Genomic DNA, 21065 nt, shown 5'->3' with positions numbered 1-21065 from the left:
ATTTATGTTCCTTACTTAGTGCACTAGATAGTGTGAAAGATAATAGATTTATGTTCCCTACATAGTGCACTAGTTTGTATATTAGAAAATAATTTATGTTCCTTACTTAGTGCACTAGATAGTGTGAAAGATAATAGATTTATGTTCCCTACATAGTGCACTAGTTTGTATATTAGAATAGAATTTATGTTCCTTACTTAGTGCACTAGATAATGTGAAAGATAATAGATTTATGTTCCCTACATAGTGCACTAGTTTGTATATTAGAAAAGAATTTGTGTTCCTTACTTAGTGCACTAGATAGTGTACTAGATAATAGACTTTATGTTTCTTACATAATGCTTTAGGTAGCGTATTAGTTAACGGATTTAGGTTCCCTACATAGTGCACTAAATTGTATATCAGATAACAGATTTATGTTCCCTACATAGTGCACTAGTATTTTAGATATGAATTATGTTCCCTACGTAGTGCACTAGATAGTGAATTACACAATTGGTTTATGTTCCCTACACAGTGCACTAGATTGTATATCAGATCACGGATTTATGTTCCCTACATAGTGCACTAGATAGTGTGTTAGATAATGCATTCATGTTCACTACATAGTGCACTAGATAGTATTTTAGATATGAATTATGTTCCCTACGTAGTGCACTAGATAGTGAATTAGATAATAGATTTATGTTTCCTACATAGTGCACTAGTTTGTATATTAGAAAATAATTTATGTTCCTTACTTAGTGCACTAGATAGTGTACTAGATAACAGACTTTATGTTTCTTTAGGTAGCGTATTAGTTAACGGATTTAGGTTCCCTACATAGTGCACTAAATTGTATATCAGATAACAGATTTATGTTCCCTACATAGTGCACTAGATAGTATTTTAAATATGAATTATGTTCCCTACGTAGTGCACTAGATAGTGAATTAGACAATAGATTTATGTTCCCTACACAGTGCACTAGATTGTATATCAGATAACGGATTTATGTTCCCTACATAGTGCACTAGATAGTATTTTAGATATGAATTATGTTCCCTATGTAGTGCACTAGATAGTGAATTAGACAATAGATTTATGTTCCCTATATAGTGCACTACATTGTATATCAGATAATGGATTTATGTTCCCTACATAGTGCACTAGATAGTATTTTACATATGAATTATGTAAATGGGTTGAAAATGCATTAAAAGGAAAAAAAAAAAGATTGGCACCCAATTTTATTTTGAGTTTTTTATCTTGTCAAAAATGTGCCACTGTACCTGTACTTTCACTTCATTCATGTTTTCTCTGATGATGATCCAACAGCGACTGCAAAAAAGCAGCTTCATCACTTTATATGGTCTTCCACATGTGGGTTATGAAACCAGTTTGTACTACCGGTGATGTTTAAAGTGTTCGCTGTGGCTCCATAGGTTTTCTCCTCATTTGTGTTTAATCATCAGGAAACTTTTATAGCTTTACCATGAATGCTACTTGTGTGAAATCGTTTCAACCAATGACGTTTTTGGAAAAGAAACCAGGAGCAATTTGTACAAGAAAATGTTTATTTGCAACATATTTTAATATACTGTACATTTGTATTTATATGTATTTATAGGTACAAATTAAGACACTGAGTAAAATGGATTTGCATTGAAAAACTGAATTGAAGTAATTCAATCATTGTTTTATCTCACAGTTGAATTATTATTTTAATAATATTTTAGTGTCTTCAAGAGGAGCAAAAAGTCATGATTCTGTTTGTTGGATCTTAGATCATTCTCAAAATAAAAGAAGTACAATATCAATACAATAATAAAAAAATAAAATGCAAAAAACTATATTTAGTGTGTAAAAATCTAAGTGTTATATATTATGTAGTTATATAACATTTATAGCATACACATGTACGTGTGTGTGTGTGTTACCTGAACAGAATGATCTGGGCAAATATTAATATAGTGATTTCAGAGATTTACACAATATTACAGAATATTACAATATTACATTATTTAAATCTTTTTTGGAACTCTTTCATCGACTATTACGGCTGAATGCGTGTGACTGTCAGTACCTATTTTTTAAATTAAATAGGCAATGCCATGACATGTATGGATACTGATAGGATGAGTACTTATAGGGCATATATAGCAATCACTGAATTCAGGTGTTTTATCTAGTCGTGCAGTCTGCCTTTACAAACATTTGTGAAAGAATGGGTCGTTCTAAAGATCTCACTAACTAAAGATCTCAATCAGCTGCAAAGGGAGACCAACTCCACATCAACACCTATGGATTCAGAAAAGCTCCGGTTGGTGTAATGTGTAGAAGCCCCAATATTTTTGTCCATACAGTCTATTATATGTACATAATTATAAATTCTAAAACAAATAAAACAAAATGTAAGGATTCCTTTAAATTAAAATTCATTCTTTAAAAGAAAAAACAAGTAATTTTCTTCGAGACTGCTTGTAGTAAAAATACAGCAAAACTGTAAAAATAAAATATAAAAATCCTGCATCCCCCGAGACTGAACACTTTACCATGACACCTATCTTGTATCCATCTTTTTTGTTCATTATACATTTTATGAGGTACAAGTACCATAAACATTGTGGTGTACAATTACTGACTGTAAACCTGGCCCTGCTATACCATATTCATTAATAAAGAGACACCCACTGGTCCCCCACTGACGATATATTATTTGGGTGGTGGATTCCTTTCAGCACTGCAGTGAACACCATATGTACACTATATGGTCAACAGTATTCGGACACCTAACCATGAGCTTGTTGGACACACCATTAAAGAATGGTATTAAAATAGGATGACCCTTTAAATGTACACATACATTTACATTGCAGTGATTAGCAGACACCTTTATCCAAAGTGACTTACATTACACAGTCTAAGCAATTAAGGGTTAAGGGCCTTGCTCAAGGGCCCAACAGCCACAACCTGGCAGTGGTGGGGCTTGAACCAGTGACCTTCTGATTACTAGTCCAGTACCTTAACCACTAGTATACACTCTTCTAAAAAGGCTTCTCAGAAATATGTCTGTGGAAATTTGTGCTCATTAAGTCAAAAGAGCCTTTGGATGACTAGGTACTGATGTTTGTCAGAATTGACGTTCCAGTTCGTTCCAAAGCTGTTTAGTGGGGCTGAGGTCAGGGCTCTGTGCAGGCCACTGGAGTTTCTTTAAATCAAGCTATTCTTCATGTCTTTATAGATCCTGCTTTGTGAACAGGGGCACAGTCAACTGGAACAGGAAAGGGCCTTCCCTAATCGCTTCTCTGTTGCTACCTGATTTATTACACCTGTTAGCAAATGTTGTGGCTGTGGCATATAAATTTCAAAATTAGAAGGGGTGTCCCAATACTTTGTCCATATAGTCTATCAGGAGCCGCAGTGTTATTAGGATCTTTAAACACTTCCGTGCTGGAAGAAGAATACTAGAGTACTCCAACCAAAATATTAGGCCAGTAAAACTAGTCAGTAATTGTATACTCTCTACATATGTACATCTATACAATCATTAAATGGTCAATAAATGTATATACAGTACAAGATATGTCTACCTAATAAAGTGAGTGGGCGGTGCACGTATATGTAAACACACCAGAGCCACTTTTTCTTTAAATAAAAACAGCAATAAAATGAAGTATTGTTTCTCTCCCTGAATTTAAATTCTTTAGTGTATAAGAGGAAAAAAAGTCAACTTTCTGAAAACAGTGGATACTTTTTGTCTCTGTTAAAGCAAGTTTAGGAAAATTCCCACTGGATCCACAAAATATGAAACCCTGGATGAATAACGGCAGTGTGATGCTGGAGTTAGATCTTCCAGAATATCTTTTTCTTGTAGAGGATGAAGGAGATAATCACCCAGACCGATACGCCCACCAGGTTCTGGATCAGGTGCTCGCCGTGTGATTGGCTGTTCGCCATCTTCCAGCGAAACGGGAAGTAATTCGCAAAAATCTCATGACCCACGTACACAAGGATTGAGTTCATACCTGGAATTAATAAAAACAGACGATAATAAAGGAGGTTAATGAGCTACATGGATGTTTAGTTCCACCCATGCTGCTGTTGAAGTCGTGTTTACCTGGATAGAAGAACGGAGCTCCAGTCCACCATCTCTTTACATCTATGACATAATAACATCCCAACAACAACACAAACGCAAAACAGCTCAACACCGTCACATAGGACAGAGACCTACAGACACACATGCATAAAGAGACAGATAAAGAAATATAATTATTAGGTTTGCATGTGTATAAATCAGCAGCAGTGAGTGTGTGTAAAATAATGTGATTTACCAGAGGTTCTTATTGACAGGGATGAAGCCGTGTTCTTTGGAACATTTCGTCAAAACTGCAGATATGACTCCCTATGATAGTAAATAAATTGAAAAAAACTATTAACTACTTACAGTGATCCGAACCAGTGACATTCAGACCAATTTATTCAATACTTTGTTATTAATGACCCAAAGCATACAGCCAAAACAACACTGGAGTGGCATTAGGGCAAGTTAATTAAAATTTGAATTAATATTTAAAAATATATTTAGATATTTAAAAATGTATTTAAAAATCTATAAAATATTAAACAAATATACATAGCACAATTTTTAAGACATGTATAGACAGAAAAAAACTATTAATAAGTTACATAAATAATACATAAATATTATTACATTATACACCGATCAGCCATAACATTAAAACCACCTCCTTGTTTCTACACACAATTACTGACTGTAGTCCATCTGTTTCTCTGCATGCTTTGTTAGCCCCCTTTCATGCTGTTCTTCAATGGTCAGGACCCCCCACAGGACCACCACAGAGCAGGTATTATTTAGGTGGTGGATCATTCTCAGTACTGCAGTGACAATGACATGGTGGTTGTGTGTTAGTGTGTGTTGTGCTGGTATGAGTGGATAAGACACAGCAATGCTTATGGAGTTTTTAAACATCTCACTGTCACTGCTGGACTGAAAATAGCCCACCAACCAAAAATATCCAGCCAACAGCGCCCTGTGGGCAGCGTCCTGTGACCACTGATGAAGGTCTAGAAGATGACCAACTCAAACAACAGCAATAGATGAGCGATCTTCTCTGACTTTACATCTACAAGGTGGACCAACTAGGTAGGAGTGTCTAATAGAGTGGACAGTGAGTGGACACGGTATTTGAAAACTCCAGCAGCGCTGCTGTGTCTGATCCACTCATACCAGCACAACACACACTAACACACCACCACCATGTCAGTGTCACTGCAGTGCTGAGAATGATCCAATCCAACACCCAAATAATACCTGCTCTGTGGTGGTCCTGGGAGAGTACTGACCATTGAAGAACAGCATGAAAGGGGGTTAACAAAGCATGCAGAGAAACAGATGGACTACAGTCAGTAATTGTAGAACTACAAAGTGCTTCTATATGGTAAATGGAGCTGATAAAATGAACAGTGAGTGTGGAAACAAGGAGGATCGGTGTATTATACATAAATAATACATAAATATTATTATATTATATTAAACAAAAAATTACAATGGAATAAAAGAAATGTACCAGTATAAAAGCCCAAACGAGAAATCTGGTCATTATCTGTCTGGGGTAATCTCTGTAATGAAGCAGGATATATCCTGCCTGTAACAGACCAACACACACATTATACTCACATTAAATCCACACCCATTTTATACACAAACATTATGTACCAATTTACTATTCCTTTAATCCTCCGGAGGAAAAACCAGGCTTTAAATGGTTGCTACACAGAAACAGTTTGTCTATTTAAAATGCTGTGTACAAGTGAACATCTCATAATCAGGCCAAGTTAGAAAACAAAAGAAAATAATAAAAGAAGATGATAATGGATAACTGCAGAACTATAATGTTGCACTGAATAATCAGTAATTAAGAATTAAGAAAATGTTGATGTACCTGCAGACCAAGAAATGCCATGAGTACAGAGTTGATGCTGCCCAACACGCCCTCAGGATCAAACCCTACAGTCGTCTGATACACCAACTACACAACAAGAAAATATTCATATCCAACTGTTCTTTTAAATATATTTATAACACATAATGTATATGTGTGTAAGAGAATTAGTGTGGGTGTAGTGGGGATGAGTATACCCGTGAAGATGGGGTTTGATACATATGATTATCTCCGAGCAGCCAACGGTCAATGACCGCTGCAGCTCCACCAGTGCAATTCTGGAAACGACCGAAATCTCCGATTCCACCTGGACCCAGATACCCTCTACAGGAAAAACAGAAACGCAGAACCAAGACTAAGCTTCCTATCAGTCCAAAATTCCAAAAGAAATCCAAAATGAACATATGTTACGTATGAATACAAGTTGATGACTTACGTTGGACAGCCAGGTACAGGAAGCAGGAACGTCAAACACAGCCAGATTATTTCCAGTGTCAACACACACAACCACGACGGCCAGTAGAGGACGATGTCATGAACAGGAAACCACCACACGTTCTGAAGACATCACACACACACACACACACACACACACACACACACACAGATCAGTCACCTGCTAAACAGAAACAATTAAAAAGCAACAATCCTTTTTCAAGACTGTGTTTCCTTAACTCAATCACCAACTTCATTGGCAAGCTGTAGCCTAGTGGTTAAGATACTGAGCTAGTAATCAGAGGGTTGCTGGTTCAAGCCTCACCACTGCCAGGTTGCTGCTGTTGGGCCCTTGAGCAGGGCCCTTAACCCTCAATTGCTCAGACTGTATACTGTACCTGTAATGTAAGTCGCTTTGGAAAAAGGCATCTGCTAAATGCCAGAATGTAAATGTAAATTGTTTTCTTAACTACTTAATGTCAATCTCTTTTGTTTCCTTATTCTTCAAATCCCCAATGTCACTAAACCCAAACTCTCTAGTTTCTTTAAATAATCAATCCTGAGCTCCATGCTTCCTCAGCTCCTCACTCTCCAGATCATCACATGCTTATTCACCAGCTCCTTCATTTCTTTAACCCCCTACTTCCAGGTATTTTCTACACTCCTCAATCCAAAACTTCTTTGTTCTTTTAATCACCAGATTCCTCTAATTTTGTTCTCCAGTTTTCTTATTTTCTTGTTTTTAACATTTCTAGCCTTGTGCCTTTTTATACCTCACGGCTCAATTTTTTTGCCCTCCCAATTTTTTTATCCCCTTGTTGAGCTTTTTAGGTTCCCTGATCTTGTTTCTGAACATCTTAATTTCCTTTCTCATCTGTTCACTGGATTCTTTTTCGATGGCTTGTAAATTTTCTTGATCATCATCTTCCTTGTTTTGTTCATATCTTGTTATCTCATAATTGTTTCATTAATTTCCAGAATTCTTTTCCCCAGATTTACCGAACGGAGCTAAACATTGAGAGGAAAATCTCAGAAGGTTCGACACTTTGACTACTGTCAGATAAACATCAGCACATCATACACCATGAAGAATAACGGTTCAGAAGCTGCATTCGTTATGTTCGTTACCAAGACTGAGGTGTTAAGCAAAAATGTTTATAGGTAGATAATGTGGTAGATAAAGGATCTGGATCAGTTCTACTCACTGGAGCTGTAGAGCTTCCGGGCTGAACTGGAGAGAAGGAAACAGCTAACGTGGCTATAACGAGGTAGGTAAATGCCAGACGCTGTAACACACCCGGGATACGGAGTGAATCCCACGTGACTAGACACAAACAAAAGTACAATTAGTTTAGCAGAATAAATATTAGCACAGCATTTAGCATTTATATTTTTGACTCAGTAGAAAAAACTAAACATCTTTACTGATACAAAATAAAAAGTGTTCTACAGAAGCACGCTAGTCCACCAATTCTGACATCTCCTTAGTTCAATGCTCAGCTCTGTTAATGGCCAGCCAGGCACCTAGAGGGACAATGATTGGCTCTTTCAGGGGAAGGAGGGCTGTAAAGATTCGTCATATTTGCTGTTATTAGAACCTTTGCTGGATGACTGATGACACTTGCACAATGAGACTAGGGATAATGGAGATCGATGCATGACTCTCAGTGTGCGATACGGATCCCCATATGATCACCTCGTGCAGGTGAAAAAAAGTGGTCGGTTACTGCACACGTGTTGGAGGGAGTGTGTGCTTGGTCAGGAGTGGAGGTCAGCAGCAGTAATTGGGTAATTGGATATGACCAAATTGGGGAAAAAATGGGGAAAAAGTGCATGATCCAAGAGTCAACTCTGGTGGAACTTCATTTAACACATAATCAATAATCCAAATGTAGAAAACATGTTTATTAGACAGATCTGATGTAACTCACGAGGTCCAGAGCAGTAATTTGGGTTGATAATAAAGACTCCGATGATGAAGAGCTGTACACTCCTCCAAAAGACCTTCTTTATGAGGTGGAATCGCCGTGCCCCTCGATTCAGAGCACTGCTAACCGAAAGAGATATCGATGTACCCATGATGAACACGAACCTGCACACAGAGAGGAGTTCTCATTACAAGTCTCATTTCTGTACATACTTCCACTGTTCATTACACTCCAATATGTTAATGTGCTTTTCCTGAAGATGAGATCTTACCAGGGAAAAACTAGATCAGCTACAAAGAGTCCTGCAGAAACAAAAACAAAAAAGTACTATTACTGAACTGTTTAATAACAATAATATGTTCAAAGATTAATAAATGAAAGAAGACAGGAAGAACAATAATCAATAAGAAAGAAAGGGAGGAAAAATAAACAGAACAGAAGCTATTCCAATAACAGATCTACATGGAACAGTGGTGGAACAGTGGTTTATTTGTTTTTGTCTGTTTAATTCTTAACGCCATGTCAGCTGCAATGGCTATTATCATGGCTAACTAATACATTATGTAAACGTCAAGGTGGTGGGTCCATCAGCGTTTGTGTGACTGTAAGGGTCTAACTTATATGGTGTTTGTAATTGCAAGTGATTCCAAAAATTTAAGCAGTTTTTGGGGGATACTGAAGTGAAAATGTCCTTGTAGCTGTTTGTACTGTAGAACTGTGTTCTGATGGTGTTCATTTGTTGGCATGAGTAGAGGAATAGATGTTTGATAGAAGTTCTTGATTTACAGAGGGGACAAGTGGGGGCCTGGTCTCCTTTTAGCAGGTGTGTATGGGTCAGTTTGGTGTGTCCTATGCAGCATCTTGTGTATATACATTGTTCCCATTGTATATATATACATATACAGTGAGCAAACATTCGAACAGCGGACGGTGTTTTTCCGGTGTTGTCTTTATATTTTGTAAAATTCAATATTAAAATGTCCCCAAAGAATGTGCAGGGAAAGCAAAGTGGTGAGAAAATGAACAAATCTATTACATTTGTTGTGTTGTATAAACTTCTGCCAGTAGGTGTCACTGTGTATCAGACAGAGGAGACAGTGCGTGAGAGAGAAGAAGGAAATCGCTGAGTAAAGTATTCTTTCTTTCGTGCAATTACACCTACAAAATACAACACTACTGAAATAAAGAAGGAAATAATAGAGAAATATGAGATTTGTTGTTTCTGGTAGATACATTTTATATAAAAAAGAAGGAAATTTATTATGGTGTATGATACAGCACACGTACTTTACTGAAATGTGATGTGTGTTTTATGTACAGTACTACTGTGTATTGTTGTTTATTACAGGAATGTCTATTCTCTAATTTAAGATTTAAGGGAAAATATACTTGTATTTATAACAAAAAAGACCATTTAAGACATTAGAAAGGTTAGGTAAGGGGTTTGGGGGGTCCGGCATGGATTAATTCTATTTACATTATTTCTTATGGGAAAAATAGGTTTAACTAACGAACATTTTGACTTAAGAACAGCCCTTCGCAACCAATTAAATTCCTAAGTCAAGGGTCCACTGTATTGAGCTTTATCAGCGTTTATGGTAGGGCGGATCTCGTACAGTTTGTTGTTGGTATGCGTTTCCCATTCTCTTAGCCAAACTTCTGCTGTGTATGCTTTTATGGCCGGTTTGAGATCAGATGGTGGGTAAGGACATTGTTGGAATGGGGACGTTACAGCTTGGTGGAACAGTGGTCGCTTTGCCATAATTCATACCTATTGCTGAGAGGAATTGTGTCTAGATGGTCAGACACAAACCAAGAACCACTGTTCCATATTCTTTGTTTATAATAATGTTGGTCAGTAATAATATGATTCATTTCATATTCAAAGTGATTAAAAGTGTGTGAGTGCAGATGTGTGATGTGATCTAACCGTTCCAGCTCTGGTGTCTGAAGAACCAATAACGTCCTCCTCCGTAATTCACGAACACCATCACCACCAAAGAAAACCTAGCACAGACAAAATCATTTAAGAACACAAGTTTAAAAAGCTGAAGATGACGACGTGTTTGTGTTGTTATACACTGATGTAAACAGAAATTATAATTAAATATACAATATCAGTCAAAAATTTGTGGACAATTGATATTTACAGATTAAGCCAGTCTCAATGTATAAATGAAGAATGTTGCACATTGTTATGTACAGTTTAACGTGTGTGTGTGTACGTGATCTGCCGGGAGCAGTGCTGGTTGTATAATCTAACAGCAGCAGGAAGGAAGGACCTGCGATACCGCTCCTTCAAACATTTGGGGTCAAGCAGCCTGTCGATGAAGGAGCTGCCCAGTGATGCCAGAGTCTCATGCATGGGGTGGGAGTCATTCTCCAGCATGGGTGCCAGCTTGGCTAACATTCTCCTGTCTCCCACTACCTGCACTGGATCTAAGGGGCTTCCCAAGACAGAGCCGGCCCTCTTAATGAGTTTGTTCAGTCTCTTTTTGTCTGCCGTAGAGATGCTGCTGCCCCAGCATACCACTCCATAAAAGATGGCTGATGCCACCACTGTATTAAAGAAAGTCCAAATGACCGCAGTCTCCTAAGTAGGTAATAAAATGAGTAATTTTGATTTTGCACTTGTAGGTTGCTTTACATTCACCCTTCTGTCCAGTTCATCCCAAACTACCTTGACAGGGTTTAAGTCTGAAAGCTGTTCTGTACATTTAATGATTTGAAGCCTACTGTTAGGTAAAATATCAAGATGTCCAAAGGTCTCCTCTGACCTCTGTGTTACACCAGAGGTGCTCATTTCCACAGAACCTGTCTCCCCCTCTGAATGTTAAACAACCCCAACACCTCTAACCATTAACTTGGTTCTGCTTGTAAATAATTCTCTTTAGTCCCTGCTATCATTAAAATTCCACTAAGCCTCGGCATAGGCTCACATTCTCATGTACACCTGTTATCTCCATTTATATAAACTTCCATCTTCATACAATAAATTGGAAGCTTAATCTGACTGTCTGTGTGATAAGGTTGTGCAAAGTTCTTTCTCTCAAACTCATAACAGCAAATTACATAAGTAGAAGATCTGAACGCCAAGATTTCTTTAAGATCTCTTGCTGTTTTAACATACCATCTTGTTCTTGTCCTTTTTGTCAATGGTCTGCCTTTCTTCTTTTGTAAATTGCCTTTTACTCACCATTACAATACAATAGTTCTGACCTAGAGGTCTAACCATGCTTTTAATCTGACAGCAAGTCATTTAAATGGGGACAGCTGTAGGTTTGATTTACTTCCATTGCTGCAGAACAGCTGTAAGTTGATTTGTTTTCTAATTAAGCTTATTTGTCATGACTTTAAATTGACATTCTTCTTCCTCAGCCTTTGTCCCGTTCGGTTGCGGGGTCGGCTCGTCTGGATCGCAGTCGCCATTTTTCTCGGTCATGAGCTTGGTCTAGGTGGAGTCGTGCAGCGGCGAGATCAGTGTGCAGCGCGTCTGTCCAGCGCTGCTTCGGACGGCCTTTCGGGCGCTTTCCGGGCACTTCAAGGCTGTAGCCGATTGCATTGACCCGCGCGTTGGCTTCGTGCTTCAGGCTGCCATCAGCCAAGATCGACGAGCCGAGGTATTTGAAGTGCTCCGTGCGGGTCAGATCAACACTGCTGACATTGATCGTGCCGTATTCGCTCGCATCCGTTGTCAGGTCTTTTTAAGGTTCAGCCGGAGCCCATTCTGTGCGAGGCGATTGTGCCAGGTCTGGACAAGCAGCTGCAGGTCGGCCTTGTCGTGGGCGGCGAGAAGCACATCATCTGCATAGAGCAGAGTATAGGGCGCCGTTCGTTGGAGGTCGCGAGTGATGGTGTCCATGACGAGTACGAACAGCAGGGGTGAGAGGGCAGAGCCTTGGTGCACGCCGACAGAGATGCGCAGTGGCTTCGACGTTCCGGCGGCGCTTCAAACTCAAACTCTTTGGTACTTTGGAACTTTTTGGTAACCTGAACTTACTATTTATAATCTATGGCAGTGTAGCGCTTAAACTTGGACCATTAACTGCTTAAATATCATTAAAAACTGAATAAAGTGGGGGTGTTCAAAAACTTCTGACTATTAGTGTAAATAGTGTGAATGCAAACAGGAACATTTTAATACATTTATACAGTAAGCAACAGCAGTATTAGTTTTGTATGCTGCTGCAGCTTCTGCTTCTTACAATATTTCTTTCTTTTTTTCATTTCTTTTTTATGTTTTACCACTGCTTAATTCTGGTCAAAGTCGCAGTAGGTCCTGTATCACCAGAATCACTGGGCGCAATACAGTAACACCCCTGACAGGATGCCAATCCAGTACACATTTATTATTACTATTTTTGTTGTTGCTGTTATTATTATTATTATTGAATTGTATCTCACCCTCTGAAGGTATCAAGTGAGCGGAGGCGTCTGAGGGCAGAAGATGGAACTATTACCTCTGTAGAATCTATCATCGCACCAGGAGAACCTAGATCCTACATACAAAACACATAAAGAACTTGAGTCTGGAATTTAGTACAGAACCTCTAACACACATGCATGTTCATCCTGGAAACAACCGGCAATTTAAAAGCATCTCAGAGTACAAATGCCTAGCAAACTGATGCTGTATATTTAAATCCAGTGTTTGGATGGGAAGGTTTGTTTGAAAATGTATCTGCTGTAATTCTGTAATCTAGCACGGGGTCTCAGCCTAGTGGACCGAGCACTTGTCAAAAAGAGGGGGGCGAGATGATAAATTATTATTAAGTTTACAAATGTATGTCTATGGTTCATTTACCTGAGCAAAGATGCTTAAAGCTGAGGGGAAATGACCCCCTCGCCCCCTGCTGCTGTCATTAGTAAACATTATTCATATGCCAGTATTATATGTACAGGGCTTTTTTTACTGTAACTGTTACTTTCTACTCTGTTGTAAGGTGCATGGAGGTATTGAGTTGGTCTTTGTTTGCTTTTTCAGTATAATTAATATATAACAGTTAAACATTTCTTAAGCAATCTGACGTGATTGAATCAGGCATTAGAAATTATGAAGAATGATGACAGGGTGAGTAAATATATAATAAATAAATAAATAGTGGAGTCTCACAGAGTTTATGAATCTTTCAGCCTCCATGTTGCTTCCTAAACACAACTGCAGATTCCTCATACAGTCCAACCTGCAGCCATGAACACATAAAAATAATATATATATATCGTAATATATATAATAAATATATCGTTTTCACAGTAGGTGTGTATGGGATTAAAACCAATACCCTTCTTACCTAGCCAATGTGTTCCACACTGCTGCCAAAATGTACAAACCCACAAACAGCAGGAATGCAAACAAGATTGCTAAAGAATACAATAAAAAAAAGACATATATTTAGTAACCAAAGCTCCCGGAGGAAACCCATACAGACACAGGGAGAACATGCAAACTCCACACAGTAAGGACCCAGACCACTCTGCCTGGGGAATGAACCCAGGACCTTCTTGCTGTGAGGCGACAGTGCTACCCATCGAGCCGCCCACTTTTAAAAGGTTAATAAAGTTACAATCGTAAAGCTTAGTAAAGTAAAGCTTCTTCATCACCTGCTAATGTTACATTCCCACACATGGTCGTCCAACCTCCCATCCAAAACAAGACAAATTGTATTTGTGTGGATCCCAGGCCAGGTTGATGGGTCTGTTGAGATTCAAACTTGCGAATCTGAATACTCTGCAGCGGTGTGTTACATACAGACTAGGCAAAACATTATGACCACTGACAGGTGAAGGGAATGACACTGATTATCTCCATCACGGCACCTGTTAGTGTGTGGGATATATTAGACAGCAAGTGAACATTTTATCCTCAAAGTTGATGTGAGGCAGTGAGATGGGATGGGCAATTTGGGCAATGTTCTGCTGGGAAACCTTGGGTCCTGCCATCTACGTGGATGTTACTTTGACACGTACCACCTACCTAAGCATCGCTGCAGAGCATGTACACCCTTTAATGGAAACATATTCCCTGATGGCTGTGGCCTCTTTCAGCAGGATAATGCGCCCTGCCACAAAGCAAAAACGCTTCAGGAACGGTTTAAGGAGCACAACAACGAGTTTGAGGTGTTGACTTGGCCTCCAAATTCCCCAGATCTCAATCCAATCGAGCATCTGTGGGATGTGCTGGACAAACAAGTCCTATCCATTGAGGCCCCACCTTACAACTTACAGGAGTTAAAGGATCTGCTGCCGACATCTTGGATCTTAGGGGTGTAGTGGGGTTCATGCCTTGACGGGTCAGGGCTGTTTTGGCAACACAATATCAGGATGGTGGTCATAATGTTATGCGTAGTCGGTGAATATGTTTTCAGTCTTATATTATTAAGGAAGTTGATGATTAATTCTGTATTATCTTATGTGATAGTGTCCTTTAATGTATTGGGCATATGTGGACTTTGTCTTCCACTGTTGTACTTTGGGCATTCGTTCAGGATGTGTTTTATGGTAATTGGTATGTGACTAGTGAGGAAATATAAAAGAAACTTTAATGCAGTTAGCTACGTAAAGTTTGTTAAAGTAAGTAAAACATAGCACAGTAAAATTCAGTAATGTTTTAAGGTTTACAATGACTGAAGCTGATCCCAGTTCTGCCCAGTTCTGAAAGTTTTGAACAAAAGCCTTAATAATAATAACAATTATGTATGTACTTATTTATTTATGTAGGTATACACTTACGAAGGTAGCTGTTGATGGGTTCTGAGTTGATGACGATGGTACAGTTGCCCTTATCTGCAACCCACAGTGAGTAGTTCCCATGCTCCCCGAAGTGGAAGTGTACTCTGTAAAAAAGAGTGCAGGGGAAGTTGTGAAAGATTGTGTCATGAAAACAGCACCAGACAAGAATTACTGTAACAGAACCTGAATAAAACAAACATACCAGAATAAATAGCATTAACTTAGTGCTAAATACAGGAGTATGTGATTTTGTTTGTTTATTAGGATTTTAACGTCATGTTTTACACATTTGGTTACATTCATGACAGGAACGGTAGTTAACATTACACAAGGTTCATCACTACACAAGGTTATATCAAACTCAGTCGTGGACAATTTAGTAACTCCAATTCACCTCACTTGCATGTCTGTGGACTGTGGGAGGAAACCCAAGCAGACATGGGGAGAACAAGCAAACTCCGCACAGAAAGGACCTGGACCGCCCCACCTGGGGATCGAACCCAGGACCTTCTTGCTGTGAGACGACAGTGGTACACACTTAGCCACCGTGCCGCCCGGAGTATGTGATTAAATACATGAACATGGGCCGCTCAGGTGGCGCAGCGGTAAAAGACACGCGCTGCAACCAGAGCTGGATTTCGAAGGAGCGTCGTTTCGAATCCAGCTCTGCCTTCACGGTCGAGGCTGGGCGGCTATGGACAACGATTGGCCTGTTGTCCGGGTGGGGGGCGGGACTTGAGACCGTAGGGGATGCTCTCTCAGGAACGGGGCGATTGCGCCCTCTGCTGGCTGGTTGGTGGCGCCTGTATGGAGACTGGAGGGGGTGTGGCGGAGTGTGTGATCCTCCGTGCACAGTGCTCTGCCACGCTACACTCGTCAAGTGTGGGTGATAAGACGGTCGATTGGCTGTGCACGTTTCGGAGGAGGCGTGGAACGGCCTCGTCAGCCCCAATCAGGAGCAGGAATCCGCACTAATGAGAGGATGATAGATGGGATGAAATTGGACGTGCTAAATTTATTAAAAAATAAAAAATAAAAAAAATAAAAAAATACATGACCATGTACAGTAGATAAGGCAACAATAAGAGCTGGTGGTACAGTAGTATGTTGTGTGTAACTCACCTGCACACTTCAGTTTTTAACGGCGTGCTGTTTAGCTGCAGTGTTAGCGGGTGTTGTGTATTCAGGTAAAATCCAGCTACAGAGACATTACTCGACGATGACGCGCCGGGTACGAACCCTACAGGCTGAGGCCAACACTGGAACCGAAAATATGGAATGACTGAATTATGATTTGTTCAGATAATTAGCACTAAATCATTAGATATAAAATATTAAATGAACCTGGAAGCACTCATCAGACAGCACGGAAAGGATCAGTTCTGAGTGGATCTCGTTCAGTACAGACAGGAAGGCCTCGTCCATCTTTAACGATGCATTCTTACGAACATGTCTGAACACTGTAGAGAAATATTAATATATAGAAAACAAGTAAAAACCTATTTTACTCTTAAATAAAGAAGACAAACACTTTCCTTTAGGCATGAGCAGTCCTTGTTAAAGGATTATGATTTAGAACCTGTGCCCATATAAATAAATAAATAAATAATAATAATAATAAATAAATGTGTTTGACTGCACCCATTAAAAAGTAGATGCTTTTGTTAAGGGCAGGAAACCAAAAAAACCCTGAAAACCCAAACTGTCCTGTTATGTTGAAAAGAAATTGGTCTGGACACGGAGATAACCATTATAAAACGGGTCTGCACAAATTAGAAGCTGTTGGAACATGGGTGACAGTGTCTACAGTCAAGCAAGCTTTACACAGCCACAGGCTTAGAGGATGATGTTTAATATAGAAGCCCCTTTTTCAGTTTTAACCTTTGTACTTAATTATACAACAAACTTCAGGTGAGTTTTAGGGTCCATGACAATGTAAGCCAGTGGCAATGTAAAGCTCACTTGACTGTGGACAGCTGACAGTTTGGGTTTTCCAACACTGGCAAAGGAACCACTGTTCCATGCACTTTATATTTACCAGCAATTATTTGTGCAACTTTTCTTTTTGTAAAAAGCTCCTGTTCTGTAATTGGTGTGCCTTGTTTATATGGGCACAGAGAAGCCACCACCTATTGGGCATCACAATTACAACAACACCTCCAAACAAATATTTTAAGATGCTGTATGGGTATGGTTGAAGATTTTTTTATATATTAAAAACAATAAACACTTATGAAACTAATGAATTTAGTTCTATAATTCAGTCACAGAAATCTTTGCTATTTCATGTTTGCCCTAAAATGCATGTACCTTACAAGTGTAGGTAAACTTCTGACCTCAACATTAATTGCATAAAATGTCAATGAGACTACTACGTTTGAAAGGGGGGCTTATATGAAGGTCACTGAATCCAGTTAAATTGTGGGTAATGGTATATCAGTGTGAGTATAAAGTGGAACTAAAGACTTTCACATGACTTCTGTCATCTGTCTAATAAAAACACACATGATCTCCACATGCTCCATCTCCACCAAACACACTGTTAAACACCCACACACTTCATCATATCCACACACAACCTACACCCTACACATTCATATGCACCATTACACACACACACACACACACACACACACACACACACACACACACACACACAATCTCAATGTTTCCTTTAATATGAACCCCATATACACCATAACAACAACACATGATCTCCACATGCTTCACTGCCACCATACACAACCTACAAACTAGAGATGTACCGATCGGGGTTTTTGGCACCGATTCCGATCTCCTTTCAGGGACATCGGCCGATAGCCGATTCCGATCGGGGAAGGGGGGGATTAGCAGTAAATAAACTTAAAAAGAGCCTCACAGTGAAGATAAACCGGAGCAGCGCGCGCGTGTGTGTGTTTGTGCCTTTAGAAGAGACGCTTTGTTCACAGTATCGCTATAAGTGATTCATTGATTCATGAGTTGATTCGTTTTTATATGAAGCGTAAGTTTCTCTTCTCAGTTATCTCTCCGTGTTTACTGTTATTAATTAAATGTCGTGGTTTTAAATAAACACCAACTACTACAGAACATTTTGTGTGACTCTCTTACATTAAAAAGCTTCATTAAAAAGCTTCATTAAACTGCTATTACCACAGATCTGTAACCGACCGTCAGACTCGTTCCGTCTAAGGAGCTAAAAGTTTTCTAAAAGTTCAGCAGATGATCCTGAACTAACGAATTTGGTAATGAATAAACTTTTGCCTCTGATTGGCTCTGTAACGTTTTCTGTTCTCATCTACATCACAAGTAAGAACCGCTTACGATTTACCAAAGTGAACCAGGAGTTTATATAACGTGCTGATAGAATCGACTCAGATGTGACCGGGTTGAATTATCTTTTTAAAGTAAATATTACAATCAGCAAAATTACATCGTAAGAGCTTTCACGATGGTTTCTGTACGATTGTTGATGAATGGTGATGTGATGGTTGGTGCTTCGTAGCTCAAAGTCTGGATCAATCCACTGAGCTGTTAACTTAACATGGTCTTTATATATCACACGATCGGATCGGCTACTTTTAGGAAATATCGCCGATCGCCGATAGCATATTTTGATTAAAAATCGGCCGATACCGATTCGTAGCCGATTGATCGTCCCATCTCTACTACAAACACGAGCTCCACATGCTTCCTCCACCATACACAACCCAAACACAAATACGCCTACACACATGATCTCAACATGCATCTTCTACCATACACAACCCACTAACACCCACACACACCAGTACACCCACACATGATCTCCACATGCTTCCTCCACCATACACAACCCAAACACCAGTACACCTACACACATGATCTCCACATGCATCTTCTACCATACACAACCCACAAAAACCCTACACACACCAGTACACCCACACACACATGATCTCCACATTCATCCTCCACCATACACAACCCAAACACCAATACACATGCATCTTCTACCATACACAACCCACTAACACCCACACACCAGTACACCCACACACACAATCTCTACATGCATCCTCCACCATACACAACCCACAAACACCAACACACACCAGTACACCCACACACGATCCAGACATGCTTCCTTCACCATACACAAACACCCACACACACCAGTACACCCACACACACCAGTACACCCACTCACATGATCTCCAAATGCTTCCTCCACCATACACACTCAAACACACAAATACACCCTCACACATGATTTCCACATGGCTCATCCACCATACACAACCCACAAACACCTACACACACATGATCCAGACATGCTCCCTTCACCATACACAAACACCCACACACACCAGTACACCCACACACACCAGTACACCCACACACATGATCTCCACATGCTTCCTCCACCATACACACTCAAACACACAAATACACCCACTCACATGATCTCCACATGCATCCTCCACCATACACACACACACACACACACACACACACACACACACACACACACACACACACACACACACACACACACACAATCTCCCCATGCTTTCTCCACCACACACACCAGTACACCCACACACAATCTCCCTATGCTTCCTCCACCATACACACTTAAACACCCACACACACCAGTACACCCACTCACATGATCTCCACATGCATCCTCCACCATACACAACCCACAAACGTCCATACACACCACCAAACCCACTACCACAGTTTAATTCCAGTTTAATTAATCTGATATTTTAATATAATGATGTATTCTGTGGTGTAAAGCAAGTGCTAAAGTGATAAAAGCAGGAAGAGTTTAAACCCTGACCTGAAATACCACTGTGGTAAATACAGGTCTGTTCTGGCATCTGGATGACGTCACCAAGCACAATTGCAATGATTGCTTTTTGTAAACAATCATTTATTATCATAATATTACGTCATATTTAAGTAAATAATGCATTATATAAGCGGTAAGTGAAACATGAACGTGTTTCTATATGGTATCTGGATATATAAGTATTATTTACTTACAGGAGGGCTGTGTTTGGAGCTGTGCCACACTCACACCCAACATCAGCACCATTAGAGATATAATAATGAATCCATATTGATTTTTAGAGGCCATGTCGTCTGTTCTATCGTTTACTGCTCCTCTCTGCTCCTCTGTCACTCCTCCTGATTTTTCCTTTCCCCCTTTTTTCCCTCCCATGAAGCACAATCCACTTCCGCTTCCTCCTCCGTGCAGCACGTGGTTCAAATAAATAAACCCACTTACGTGTTTTAAATCAGTTCACTGTGCACACTTGTTCACTAGCACTAGTGTCTCCCATAGGCTGAACAAGGGAGCAGACCCCCACCCTAACCCTACCCCACATTTTATTATCTAAATCTTTACATTTTATTTATTTATTTATTATTTATCAGGATTTTAACGTCATGTCTTACACACGGGCGGCACGGTGGCTCGGTGGGTAGGTCCGGGTCCTTTCTGTGTGGAGTTTGCATGTTCTCCCCGTGTCTCCGGGAGCTCCGGTTTCCTCCCACAGTCCAAAAACATGCAGTCATGTTAATTGGAGACACTGAATTGCCCTATAGGTGAATGTGTTTGTGTATGTGTGCCTTGCACCCATTGAAAAGCTGGGATAGGCTCCAGCACCCCCGACACCCAACACCCCCCCCCCACCCCCCGCAACCCTGATTGGATAAGCGGTTAAGAAAGTGAGTGAGTGTTTTACACACTTTGGTTACATTCATGACAGAAACGGTAGTTACTGGTTACACAAGATTCATCAGTTCACAAGTTTTAATGTCAAACACAGTCATGGACAATTCAGTGTCTCCAATTCACCTCACTTGCATGTTTTTGGACTGTGGGAGAAAACCGGACCTCCAAGAGGAAACCCACACAGACACGTGGAGAACATGCAAACTCCACACAGAAAGGACCCGGACTACCCCACCTGGGGATCAAACCCCAGTATTGGTTTTCACTGTGTTTCTGGATTTTATGTAACATTAATTAAAC

General features: G+C 39.8%; 1 protein-coding gene across 1 annotated transcript; it reads right to left on the bottom strand.

Moving 5' to 3' along the window:
- Positions 1–1538: 1538 nt before the first annotated feature.
- hgsnat (heparan-alpha-glucosaminide N-acetyltransferase) lies at positions 1539–20249 on the bottom strand. Its single transcript, XM_063009186.1, has 18 exons — positions 20072–20249; positions 16385–16500; positions 16163–16299; positions 15041–15144; positions 13603–13672; positions 13425–13494; positions 12716–12810; positions 10242–10318; positions 8583–8613; positions 8315–8475; positions 7589–7707; positions 6385–6506; positions 6146–6272; positions 5949–6035; positions 5574–5651; positions 4317–4387; positions 4100–4212; positions 1539–4007 (listed from the first exon to the last, which is right to left on the bottom strand). The coding sequence occupies exons 1-18, from the start codon at positions 20247–20249 to the stop codon at positions 3826–3828; spliced, it is 1938 nt and encodes a 645-aa protein (XP_062865256.1). The 3' UTR covers positions 1539–3825.
- Positions 20250–21065: the final 816 nt, after the last annotated feature.

Source organism: Trichomycterus rosablanca, chromosome 14, assembly GCF_030014385.1.
Source record: "Trichomycterus rosablanca isolate fTriRos1 chromosome 14, fTriRos1.hap1, whole genome shotgun sequence".
Taxonomy (NCBI): Eukaryota; Metazoa; Chordata; class Actinopteri; order Siluriformes; family Trichomycteridae; genus Trichomycterus; species Trichomycterus rosablanca.
Note: the sequence above shows the minus strand (reverse complement) of the source record. Positions and strands in the feature narration are given on the sequence as shown.